Raw genomic sequence first — 13296 nt, 5'->3', positions numbered from 1 at the left:
GTGATAGACAAGGAGGAAGATGGGTGATAGAGCAAACCCCGACTTGGCGCACTCTTCAAGTATTGCAAGAAACGACACGCAACCACAAAATGGGGTTGGCGGGGAGCATGCATAAACTAACTGACCACACCCACGGCATACGTAATATCGGGACAAGTAGATAGATTAAGTTCCCAACCAACCAACAATAACGACTAATATCGGGAAATAAATCCCCAGTGTCACCATCAAGCTTGACACTAGAATCCAAGGGAGTATCACTAGGGCGAGTGCCTAAGAGGCCAGTCTCAGTAAGAAGATCAAGAACATACTTTTGTTGAGAAAGAAACAAGCCTTGAGAAGAACGGACAACTTTAATCCCAAGAAAATACCGAAGATGGCCTATGTCTTTGGTGTGAAATTGTTGGCCCAAATACTGCTTCAAATCAGCAATACCAGTGGAGTCACTCCCTGAAATGATAATATCATCCACATAGACAATAAGAACAATACTCCCAGTAGATGAGTGGCGAACAAAAATAGAGTGATCAAAGGTGGAACGGTGAAATCCATAGCCAATCACAACAGCACTGAAGCGATCAAACCAGGTACGAGGGGACTGCTTAAGACCATATAAGGCCATCCGCAATTGACAAACAAGATGCTCTTGGCCGGGAACAGCATAACCAGGGGGGCTGATCCATATAGACTTCCTCTTGGAGATCACCATGAAGAAAGGCATTCTTGATATCAAGTTGATACAAAGGCCAAGACTTACTAACTGCAACGGAGAGAAGAATCCGAACAGAGTTAAGACGAGCCATAGGAGAGAAAGTCTCCAAGTAATCAACACCATAGGTCTGTGTGTAGCCTTTAGCTACTAGGTGAGCCTTAAGTCGCTCAACAGTTCCATCAGGAAGATACTTGACAGTATAAATCCAACGACAACCCACAGTAGATTTGTCAGACGGTAGAGGGGTAAGTTCCCACGTCTGATTCTGATGAAGAGCATGCGTTTCCTCATCCATGGTATGCTTCCAACCAGAGATGGGCATAGTCTATTGATAGGAGCGGGAGATGGAAATACTAGACAAGCTACAAGCAAAAGAGTGAAGACTAAGAGAGAGGCGATCATACGAAACGAAATTAGCAATATGATGTTGAGTAGAAGTTCGTTTACCTTTGCGGAGTGCAATAGGAAGTTCATTAGAGGACATATCGGCAAGTGGAATAGGGACCTCAGACGAAGGAGATGAACTGGTCGGGCCATAAGACAATGCGACGAGCTTGAGACCGCTAATAAACCTATAAAAGAGGGTTAGAAGCGAGATGAGAGGGAGAGGATATAGGAGTGGAGGAGGAAGGAACATACGAGGGAAGAGTAGGAGTGAGAGAGGCTGGCTCCCCCTCCTGACAAGAGAGAAGATCAGTAGATAACTGTTGCCCAGAGGAAGAAAAAAAAGGAGTAGACTCAAAAAAAGTAACATCAGCATTGACAAAGTACCGACGTGACTCAAGATGATAACACCGGTACCCTTTATGAGTACGAGAATAGCCAAAGAACACACATTGCGGGCACGAGGAGATAACTTATCCAAACCGGGATCAAGAACATGGACAAAGGCCACACAACCAAACACGCGAGGCAACAAGGGAAACAGAGACAATGTGGGACATAACAGAGGATAGGAAGACGTGCGAATAACACTAGAAGGCATGCGGTTAATAAGAAAACAAGCAGTAAGAACAGTGTCGCCTAAAACTGTTTGGGAACATGCATATTAAACATCAATGTGCGAGTAACATCCAACAAATGGCGGTGTTTCCGCTCTGCAATACCATTTTGAGATGTATGAGAACAACTAGTTTGATAAATAATACCACAAGCATCACAAAACGTAGTCACAATAGACTGGACATATTCTAAGGCATTATCAGACCGAAATATTTTAACACGTTTCCTAAATTGAGTACAGATTTCATTATAAAACTTAGAGATGATAGAAGGCAAATCAGATCTCTGTTTCATTAAAAACAACCAAGTCATCAGAGAGTAATTTTCTACAAAAATAACAAAATAAAAAAAAAAAACCATTAACAGTGGAAATTCTAGAAGGACCCCAGATATTTGTATGGACAAGAGCAAACGACTCAGACATACGGCTACCACTACGACTAGGAAAAGAACTATAGTGATGCTTCCCAAATTGATAGGCTTCATACTCGAGTTGAGAAACATGACTCAAACCAGGAACAACTAACTTGAGCTTGGCCAAGGAGGGATGACCCAAGCGAAAATGTTATTGAAGAGGAGATACAGTTGCACTCAACACCGCAGATGGAGGGTTGGGAGAGGGCTCCGTGTCCAAAAAGTGTAAGCCATCCTTCTCATGCCCCGAACTAATCATCCTCTTGGTCTAGAGGTCCTGCAAAACACACGAAGTAGGAGAAAAGGTTATCGAACAATGGAGAGATTGAGTCAATTGGCTAATAGACAATAAATTAAATTGAAACTTAGGAACATAAAGACCCGAAGGTAACAAAAGAGATAGAGTGGGGTGAAGAGGACCTTGACCACTGACAGGTCGAGAAGATCCATCAACAAGTAAAATAGAATGACCACGCGTGCAATATTACCTGAACTAGCCATAGTAGCGGTAGACGATGAAGGTAGACTAGGCCAGAGAGATTGGACAAGAACGGTAAGCTCACTAATCTGAGTAGTGAGTGTCTCGTGAGAATCAACCAGAGAAGCAACAAAACCAGTGGAAAGCAAGGAGGACTGTGAGCATGGGGCATCTATAACCTGATGGACATGGTTAGGTTTACCATACTTCTGTTAACACCAAGGTTCAATATGACCTTGGGAACCACAATGAGTATGCTTGCGATCACCACGTATGCAAGAACCAGGTCCACTACTACCTTCACCCTTGAACCCACTACGGGAACAACCACCACAGGGACCAGCCCCACGAGAGCCCCGTGAACCAGAATAAGAGCCCCGTTGAGCAGATGGGCCAAAAAACCCCTCTCGAGTAGACCCACGATCACCACTACTTGAGACTAATGCAAAAGATGACAAGGTAGAGGACCCAGAGGTGGATTGTGCCTTTCCCAAAGAAGAACGTAATAGTCGAGAATAGGCATTAGCAGTAGAAGGTAAAGTCTCACTGGCAAGAATTTGATTTTTGAACCCCCGCAATTCGGGATCTAAGCCGGAGAGTAAAGAAACCATTATAAACTCCTCCTAATGTTGCTTATGTTTGTTCACATCAATAGTGAAGGGTCGACTTGGCAATAACTGATCCCACAAGGTCTTGAGACTACTATAATATCGGAAAAGGACCGGCCAAATTGGCGCATAGGAAAAATCTGCTCATATACCCGAGAGACATTACTTTGATTTGAAAAGGATCCAGTAAGGGAGTCCCAAATTTCCTTGGAGGTATCACAAAATTCCACGGTAGTAGCAACATGTGGTTCCAAGCTATACCAGATTCAACCTATAACACAGGAATCCTCACTACACCAATTATCATAAGCTTTGTGGTTAGTGGTAGGAGGGAGTTCGCTAATGAAGCAAGATTTCTTCTTACCATGTAAGAAATTTTTTACAGCATGGGTCCAAGCCAAATAATTGGCACCATTCAATTTCTTGGTAGTAATAGATTTGGGCATGTCATCATCTTTGCCAACCACCATAGCCTTAGTCTCAGTTTTAGCCATGACAATCAATCACACAAAATACTATACACAAGAGTATGAATGTAGTAGAATCCTTGCAAATAGGAATTACCGACACCAATCAGCACTTACAACAATGAGTATAGACACTGGAACTAGTTCAATCAACAAGAATCCATGACTACAGAGACATGAGTGGAAAGAACCCATGTCGACCAAACAAATTTGGACCCAAATTCAACCAAAAAACACCAACCCACTTACACAAATCAGCACTTTAAGATCAAACAGTCCTTACTAGATAAATTTCGGCCCCTATACAGTAAGTTTCAATAGGTAGAAACTGGAAAATAACACTGCCGAACATGTACAGTCCAGAAAGAGGCCAAAATCGAATCAAATATCAACCCAACAGTAGTAAATCAACAAAAAAATAGCAAATAACAGTCGGGGAGTGAATTTTGACTCCTATAGATAGGATTTCAGCAGGCAGATTCAACAAAAACTAGTCTCAAATTCAAATTTGAAGATTGACACCAAAAAAAAAAAAAAATTGAAAAACATTCGAAAATAGAAAACTCATATCAGGAATGATCAAAAAAATTCCACAAAAATTACCATAAATCTGAGGAGGAAATTTCGAATCTAGGGATGAAGGATCCGTTCGTGCAGTGCTTACGTCATGCTAACGTCATCATACGGCTGGTGACATCAGCATGTCTCGATCACCTCTAATCGATCTCCAGAGTCTGTAGAAACCTTTCTAATGAAGATTAGATTGCTCTGATACCAAGCTAGAATGTAAAATGAAGGAATTTAGGATTGGGATTTAAGAGGAAGAAGAAAAAAAAGAAAAGAGAAATTTTATATATGTTGAATAATCATCTTTTCTCAACTCTACATCAGCAAAATATATATATAAACCCTAACATAGCAATATGACCATTGTACTGTAAGTTTTCTGAATGAAACTGTGTATTTGATTGTGTATGTTTACAAAGAGTGCATCAGTTTTATAGCCCTAATCTATGACAGAAAAAGGAAATACAAAGAAAAGGGAATTGCCTAAAATTGCTAATTCCTAATGTACCATATATATTCTCACACCCCTGCTCAAACTCAATGTGTTTTAGCAGAAAACACTGAGAGTTTGCTAAGAAGAAACTGAAACCGAACGGTAGTGGGAGTCTTGGTGAAGAAGTTCGCAAGTTGCAAAGCCGAGGAGACAAAAGGAAGCAAGATAGAGCTAGACTGCAGATGCTGTCGTACAAAGTGACAATCAATTTCAATGTGTTCCGTTCTTTCATGGATGACAGTATTGTGGGCAATTTGAATAGCACTGCGGTTGTCACAATAGAGGGAGGTCGGAGAAGGCTGTGGTACACCCAAATTAGAAAGAAAACAACGAAGCCAAACAAGCTCAGCAGTAGCATAAGCCATAGCACGGGCCATAGCACGGTACTCAACTTCGGCAGTAGAGCGAGCAACAGTTTGTTTCTTGCTTTTCCAAGAGATCAAGGAATCACCAAGAAATATATAGAAATCACAGGTGGACTTGCGATCAGTAACATCACTAGCCTAATCAGAATCAGCATAGGCCACCAAGTCTAAAGAGGAAGTAGACAACAACAGCAAGCCCTAAAAGATGGTATCCCGGAGATAGCGAAGAATGCGAACCAAAGCAGCCCAATGGGTAGAGCGAGGAGCAGAAACGAACCGACTAACCACATGAACAGCATAAGCAAGATCAGGGTGAGTGACAGTCAAATAAACTAAACAACCCACCAGCTCGCGATAGACTGTGGGATCATCTAGAGGGACACTATCAGTAGAGTTGAGCTTCACATTAAGCTCAATAGGTGTATCAGACACCTTAGTATTAGTAAGACTGGCATGGTGAATAACCTCATTAGCATACTTGGCTTGAGACAGAAAATAGCCCTTTGGAGAAAAGGCAATCTCAATACCAAGAAAATACCGCAATGGACCCAGATCCTTCATTTCGAAGGTGCGGAAGAGATGTTGCTTGACCTCAGAGATAGCAGAAGAGTCAGAGCCAGTGATGATCATATTATCCACATAGAGTAGGAGAGCAACAAAACTAGCCAAGGTATATCTCAGAAACAAAACAGAATTGGAAACAGAAGGACGAAACCCAAGCTCGATAACGGCAGTTTGAAGACGATCATACCAAGCAGAGGAGACTGCTTCAAACCATACAGAGCACGCCAAAGACGACAAACCTGCCCAGAGGAGTGGAGAAGACCAGGGGGATGACACATGTATACCTCCTCCTCAGTGAGATAACCGCTAAGAAAAGCATTCTTAACGTCCATTTGATAGAGAGGCCAATGTCAAACAACAGCAACATAAATCAAGGTACGGACAATAGTCATCTTGGTAACAGGGGCAAAGGTCTCCTCATAGGCCCTGTTTAGTAAAACTAAAAATTAGCTTATTTCAGCTTTTGACTTAATTTAAGCTATTTGGTTTTGTTTGGTACAACTTAATTGATTAAATTATAGCTCAAATGAAGCTATTATTCAACTTATTTGAAAAGTGGCTGAGGAGATGCTTATATTTTTAGCTTAAGCGGGAAGCTGCACGGTGGGTGGTAAAATGACTCAAATGCCCCTTCAAAAATTGAAAAATTACCAAACTACCAATATATAAACTTCACAATCAAACACGGTTCACATCCGCGAAGAGAGAGAAAGAGCGTGAAACGATTTCTGGTGGCCTAAGAGGCGATTTCCGGCGATGATTTCTGGTGATTTCCGATGATTTCTCTCTTTATCTCTCTATCTCTCTCTCTCTCTCTCTCTCTCTCTCTCTCTCTCCAGCGAAGCTCGCGAAGCTCTGTTATCTCTCTGTCTCTCTATCTGAACCATCGCGATCTCTCAATGCCGTTGTCGCCATTATGATCACGAAGCTCTGCCTGAAGATCTGTCTAAACCATCGCAAAGCCTTAGTTCATCGCGATCTCTCAACGCCGTCGTTGCCATCGCGATTGCGAAGCTCTGCCTAAAGCGCTGTCGGAATCATCGCGAAGCCCATCGCGATCTGTCAACGCCGTCATCGATCTGTGCTACTGGAGCTAGGGTTTTCAAACCCTAGAAAATAAATTGAAAAAAAATAAATAATATTAATGTTAATTAAAAAAGAAAAAATTACTTTTTAGAATTAATATTTACTTTACAAAATAAAATGAAAAACAATTTATTTCAAAAAAAAAAAATTTAATTGTAATGAATTTTTTTTAATAAAAACATAATTAATTTAAATTGATATTACAACATTACACAGAATTAATACAAAATTAAACAGAATTAATTGAAATAAAATAATATGTAATGACATCACAGATTTAATTGTAATAAAATATAATCACATCACAACATTAATTGAAATAATTGATACTATTAATGAAAGGATTGTCAAATGAATAAATGAATTACTAAAAATGAAAAAATGAAATATTACTAAAAATAATTAAAATGAATAAGAATACAATTTTGATAATGAATATATGAAAGATAGTATGTAATGAAATCATAACATTAATATAAATTAGAACATGAATATTAATTTTAATGCATTAATAAATTAAAAAAATTAACAAAGAAAGAAGAGAAGAAAAAAAAATTAAAAAAAAGAAAAGAAAATAAGGTGAAAAAGAAAAGAAAAGAAAATAAAATGAAAAAGAAAAAAAAAATGTATTATAAATGAAATCACAAATTTTATATCTTATAAGGGTAAAAATGACAATTATACAGAAAAAGCTATTTTACAGCTTATTTACCAAACACTACTCTGCTGCTTAAATCCATAATCCCACAGCTGCACCAAACAGGTTACCAGCTTATGTTTATAGCTGTAAGTTATAATCTGTTAAGTTATAATCTATAATCACTTTCCTATACCTCACCAAACGGGGCCATAATCAATACCATACTCTTGTGAGAAACCCTTGGCAACCAAGCGAGCTTTGTAGCGCTCGAGAGAACCATTAGAATGAGTCTTGACTTTATAGACCCATTTGCAACCAACCAGATTCTTGCCAGCAGGCAAAGGAACCAACTCCCAAGTGTTAGTCTTTTGTAAGGCAAATAACTCATCCTCTATAGCTTGAACCCAATTAGGATCCTGATAGGCCTCTGGGTAAGACTGTGATTCTGAAAAAGAATGAATAACAGACAAAAAAGTACGATAGAAAGCAGGAAAACATTTATTAGACCAACTCAACCTGTTTGGAGGACGACGCTCACGAGTAAGATATCGGTGTGCAGCAGGATTAGAGTCGTTAGAAGTAGAAAGAGCAACAACAAGAGTAGAGACAACCGGTAGTGGAGGAACCTGGCGACGAGAATAGACTAACAGCGGAGAAGAAGAAGAAGCCAAAGGAGGAGGAGCCATAAGTGATGCAGATGGAGAAGTAGGAATGGGCTCAAGAAGAACAGTGGAGATGTACTCATCAGATGGGACCTCAGAAGGAAAGGGTCAATGTAAGCCAAATCCTCTTTGGAAATTGGAATAGTGAGAGGGAGAAGTTGAAAGTAAGATAAACGTTCGAGAAAAGCAACATGACGGGAGACACAAAGGCGACGAGAGATAGGATCGTAACAGTGGTAGCCTTTCTGAGTAAGACTGTAACCTAAAAAGACACAGAGGACAGACCGGGCACTAAGTTTGGTCCTAGCTTTGCGGGGAAAAAGGACAAAACAAGCAGACCCAAACACACGAAGAATGGAGTAGTTAGGAATTTGGGAGAACAAAGCCTCATAAGGAGACCGACCAGAAAGAAGGGGAGTAGGCATGCAGTTGAGAAGAAAAATAGCAACAAAAACTGCCTCCCCCCAGAATGGAGCCGAAACTGAGGCAGAGAGAAGAGACCTAGCTGTCTCAAGGAGATGACGGTGTTTACGCTCGGCTCGACCCGACCATTTTAGGCAGGTGTATCTGTACAGGAAGTTTGGTGAATGGTACCCAAATTGGCCAAATACCCACAGAACTCATTTTAAAAATATTCCTTACCCAAGTCAGACCATAACACTTTAATGGTAGACCCAAACTGAGTAGTAATCATAGACTTAAAGGTACGGTATATCTAATAGAAATCGGACTTATGAGTCATAAGATAAACCTAAGTGTAATAGGTGCAATCATCAACAAATGACACATAGTATGCAGAACCCCCTCGGTGAGGACAGGAGAAGGGCCCCAGACATCAGTATGAACTAAAGAAAACGGTGTAGCAGATATAGAAGTACTGTTATGGAAAGGTAAGGCTGTCATTTTGGCAAGTTTACACTCCCGACACTCGGTAAGTTGACTAGGAGAAACTTTACCCAATATACCTGATTAAGCTAAAGATCGTAAACAGTCAGCAGACAAATGCCCTAATCTGGAATGCCACAAATAGAAAGGACTAGACAGAGAATCTAATTGAAAAGAAGAAAAGGTAGTCGGAGAGGTAGTCATAGGCAGATGCAAGCTTTCACCACATAGAGGTCTCCAATTCTACAACCAGTCCCAATCTGTTGCTTAGACATCCAATCCTGCACAGAACAAATAGAAGAAGAAAAGATAACATCAAAACCAAAGGCATCAAGCTGACTGATAGATAATAAACTGACAGATAACTAAGGAACATAAAAGACAGATGGAATAAAGACAACAGACATAGTAGATGGCAGGACATACCCAACAGATATAACAGACATACCAGACCTATTAGTAACATTGACAATAATAGGAAAAGGAGGAGGAGTACAATTTTGAAGTAAGGGAAGATGGGGAGTCATATGATGAGGGGCACCAAAGTCAAAAATCCAGACAGATGAAGAAATACCTGAAGAAGATCCAAGCAAACCCGAATGAAGAGAGGAAACAATGGAGGTAGACAGGAATGGCTGGGAGGTAGACAGTGTATGCTAAAGTTGACAAATTTGAGCACTCAAGGAAGCCAAGTCAGGATTAGGAGCTGGAGCAGATGCAGTAGATCCGACGGAAGCCTGAAGATTACTTGGAGAAGAAGAGCAAAGCTGGGTCCGAGACTGCTGATAATACTAGCCAGACAGACATCCCTTCTTGGGACAATGATACTTCCAATAGCCTCGTTGATGGCAAAAGGCACACTCATCAAAGGCCAAAGACATCGTAATAACCAGAGAGATGAGGGTCATAAGTGTAACAACTCCAAGATAAAACAAATTAGCCAAACTAGGGTCAAGTGTAATAATCAAAATCTGAGAGGTCAAACTATAATAATAATGAACTAGTTTGGTCCAAATAGAAATACACAACTGGGTCAAGAGTCACACACACTAATAGACAAGAGTAACTCTGGAGCAGACAATAGTCGAAGGCGACTGAGAGGTAAGAGTTGAAGTTGAAGCCGATCGCGAGGAACCAGGGATGTTGACCGCAGAGGGGTTATGAACCAGACTGGAGAACCCACGACTTACAACTTCAGAGGCGAAGCTGAGAGACTGAAGCAGAAGTAGATAGTTGCGAATCAGATAGAGATCGCGAGAAAGAGAGAGGCCTTTGCGAGACGAACTAGACGAACCAAGGAGGGGTCAAGATCGATGAGACTGAGGCCCAGCGAATCACGATGGCGACAAGCAAAGTAGCTAGGGTTTCGAACCTTGCTCTGATACCATGTAAGTTTTCTAAATAAAACTGCACATTCAATTGTGTATGTTTACAAAGAGTGCATCAATTATATAGCCCTAATCTATGATAGAAAAAAGGAAATACAAAGAAAAGGGAATTGCCTAAAATTGCAAATTCCTAATATAACATATATACAATATATATTCTCAAATGTACCCTCAACTTACGTAAATATTAACAAAAGAACAAAAATAAAATAAGTATTCTAACAGTGATAATGCCCAAGTTCTGACATGGTTTCATAATTCAGTGGATGACCGTAATGGGATGATGTTTTCTAAATACAGTACCGCTAAAAAGGTATGTGATTATTTACGAAGTGTTTATCAGCAGTCCAACTTTGCCGAGCGGTATGAGTTGGGAAACAACTATTCAGAGTGCTCATCATTGAGATCAGTCTATTCAGGACTTCTATATTGAGATGACAAGTTTCTGGGATCAGTTGGCTCTTATGGAACCATCTAGCCTCAAGGTTCTAGATGCTTATATTAAGTTTCGGGAGCAGGGTCAATTAGTGCAATTCCTAACAGCTCTCCCCCCTCAGTATGAGGCTATTCGTGGTAGCATTCTTCACCGGTCTCCTATTTTCTCTGTGGATGCTATTGTTCGTGAGCTCCTCTTCGAGGAAACCCGTCTTAAGACAGCCAGTTAGACTCTATCTCCATCTGTCTTCCTGGCTCCTGGCCAACCTCCACTACTATCAACCCCACCTTCTCATCAGCGTTCGGCCACTACAAAGCCCAAGAAAGGGCCCCTGGCTTCCAATGAGTGTGCTTTCTGCCATCAAAGGGGCCATTGGAAGTACAACTGTCCCAAGAAGGGTCTTGCATCTTCTCAGCAGTCTCAGTCTTAGTCTCAGTCACAGTCCCGAGCTCCTACTCAAAATAACTTTCGGTCTCCCGTTACTTATACTGCATCTACTCCAGTTCCAAATTTTGACTTGGCTTCCTTGAGTCCGAGATTGCTTAGCTTCAGCACATCTTGTCTATCTCTCAGCCATCCCCTTTTGCCTCCGCTCTTACTTCTCTTTATTCAGGTTTGATTAGGTCCTCTTTAGGTATATCTTCTTCTGTCTGGCTTTTAGACTCTGGTGCTTCTCATCATATGATTCCTCACATTTCCTTACTTCAAAACTGTATCCCCCTCTCCTATTACTGTTAATACTGCTAATGGGTTTGGTATATCTGTTGTCTATTGGGTTTGTCTTACCTTTGCCATATCTGCAGTTACTATTCCCGCTGTTCTTTATGTTCCTCAGCTATCTATCAGTTTATTATCTATCAGTCATTCTGGTTTTGATATTAATTTTTCCTTTTCTGTTTGTTGTGTGCAGAATCGGGTGTCTAAGAAGTAAATCGGGACCGGCCGTAGAGTTGGTGATCTCTATGTGGTAGAAAGCTTGCATTTTCCTCTATCCACCCCTTCAGTTGCACTTTCTTTGTTTCAGTTAGATTCTCAGTCGAGTCAGTTTTATTTATAGTATTCTCGCCTAGATCATTTGTCTGTTGACCGCTTACAGTCTTTAACTTAGTCAGGAGTGTTGGGTAAAGTTTCTCCTAGTCAAATCGATGAATGTCGGGGGTGTAAATTTGCCAAAATGTCAGCTTTACCATTTAATAAAAGTACTATTTCTATTTCTCCCTTTTCTCTTGTGCATACTGATGTCTAAGAACCCTCTGCTGTTCTCACTAAAAGGGATTTGCATATTACGTGTCTTTTGTTGATGATTGCACCCGCTATACTTAGGTTTATTTTATGACTCACAAATCTGACTTCTACCAAATATATATGATAACTACATAGTTTGGGGTTATTATTAAATTGTTATAGTCTGACTTGGGTGGGGAATATTTTAAAACTGAGTTTTGTGAGTATCTAGCTAATTTAGGCACCATTTACCAAACTTCCTATACTGATACACCTGCCCAAAATGGTATTGCTAAGCATAAACGCCGTCATCTTCTTGAGACAGCTAGATCTCTCATTCTTTCTGCCTCTGTTCCGGCTCTCTTTTGGGGGAAAGCCGTTCTTACCGCTGCTTTTCTTCTTAACCGTATGCCTACCTCCTACTATCTGGTCGTTCTCCTTATGAGGCTCTGTTTTCCCAGCTTCCCAATTACTCTCTCGTTCATGTTTTTGGGTCTATGTGTTTTGTCCTTTCCCGAAAAGATAAGACAAAACTTAGTGCCTGGTCTGTCCTGTGCGTCTTTCTGGGTTACAGTCTTACTTAAAAAGGCTATCACTGTTATGATCCTGTTTCCAGTAGCCTTTATGTCTCCCGGCCATGTTGCTTTTTTGGAACGTCTAGCTTAGTTTCAACTTCTGCCTCTCACTGCTTCAGTTTCTAAAGAGGATTTGGTTCACATTGATCCATTTCTTTCTGATGTCCCTCTTGATGAGTACATATCTACTGTTCTCCATGAGCTTGTTCCTTTTTCTCCTCCTAACCCCCTCCTACTGAGTCCCTCTCCATTGTACCCCATGAGTCTATTACATCCTTTCCACCTTCTCCCCTGCTGGCTCCTTCTCGCCTTCCATTGTTAGTCTATTCTCGTCGCAAGGCTCTCCCTTCACTAGTTGTCTTTGCCCTTGGTGTTGATCCTCCTGCTTCTAACGACTCTAATCTTGCTAACCGTAAGTATCCTCTTAGCATCTGTAAACAGGTAATCAAACTCGGTTTTGCTAAAACATGTTTTTCTCCTTCATACTGTACGTTTTTGTCTGTTATTCACTCTTTTTTCAGAACCTCAGTCTTACAAGAAGGCCTATCAGCATCCTCATTAGATTCAAACTATAGAGGATGAATTGTCTGCTTTATAGAAAACTAGTACTTGAGAGTTGGTTCCTTTGCCTGCTGGTAAGAATCTGATTGGCTGCAAATGGGTCTACAAAGTCAAGACTCATTCTGATGGTTCTCTTAAGCGATACAAGGCTCACCTGGTTACCAAGAGT

General features: G+C 40.7%; 1 protein-coding gene across 9 annotated transcripts in view; it reads right to left on the bottom strand.

Annotated features, from left to right (window-relative positions):
* The window catches only part of LOC114280810 (putative cyclic nucleotide-gated ion channel 20, chloroplastic), a 95652-nt gene that overhangs the window by 9538 nt on the left and 72818 nt on the right, over positions 1 to 13296 (bottom strand). Inside the window, exons 12-13 of one of the 9 annotated variants that reach the window (XR_014356869.1) lie at positions 4285 to 4415; positions 1962 to 2405 (exon numbers count right to left, since the gene is read on the bottom strand). The exons of 5 other annotated variants lie outside the window; for them this stretch is intronic. Coding sequence is in view for 1 of the 4 variants with exons in the window: in XM_028223207.2 (XP_028079008.2) it covers positions 2380 to 2405 (26 nt within the window). In the remaining 3 variants the exon portion in view is untranslated. Of the gene's footprint in view, positions 1 to 1961; positions 2406 to 4284; positions 4416 to 9023; positions 9225 to 13296 lie in introns of those variants that run through there. 3 more of the 9 variants (XR_014356870.1, XR_014356868.1, XM_028223207.2) reach the window with 3 other exon arrangements.

The sequence above is a fragment of the Camellia sinensis genome, chromosome 15 (assembly GCF_055761805.1).
Source record: "Camellia sinensis isolate YWXY chromosome 15, ASM5576180v1, whole genome shotgun sequence".
NCBI classification, from domain to species: domain Eukaryota; kingdom Viridiplantae; phylum Streptophyta; class Magnoliopsida; order Ericales; family Theaceae; genus Camellia; species Camellia sinensis.
Note: the sequence above shows the minus strand (reverse complement) of the source record. Positions and strands in the feature narration are given on the sequence as shown.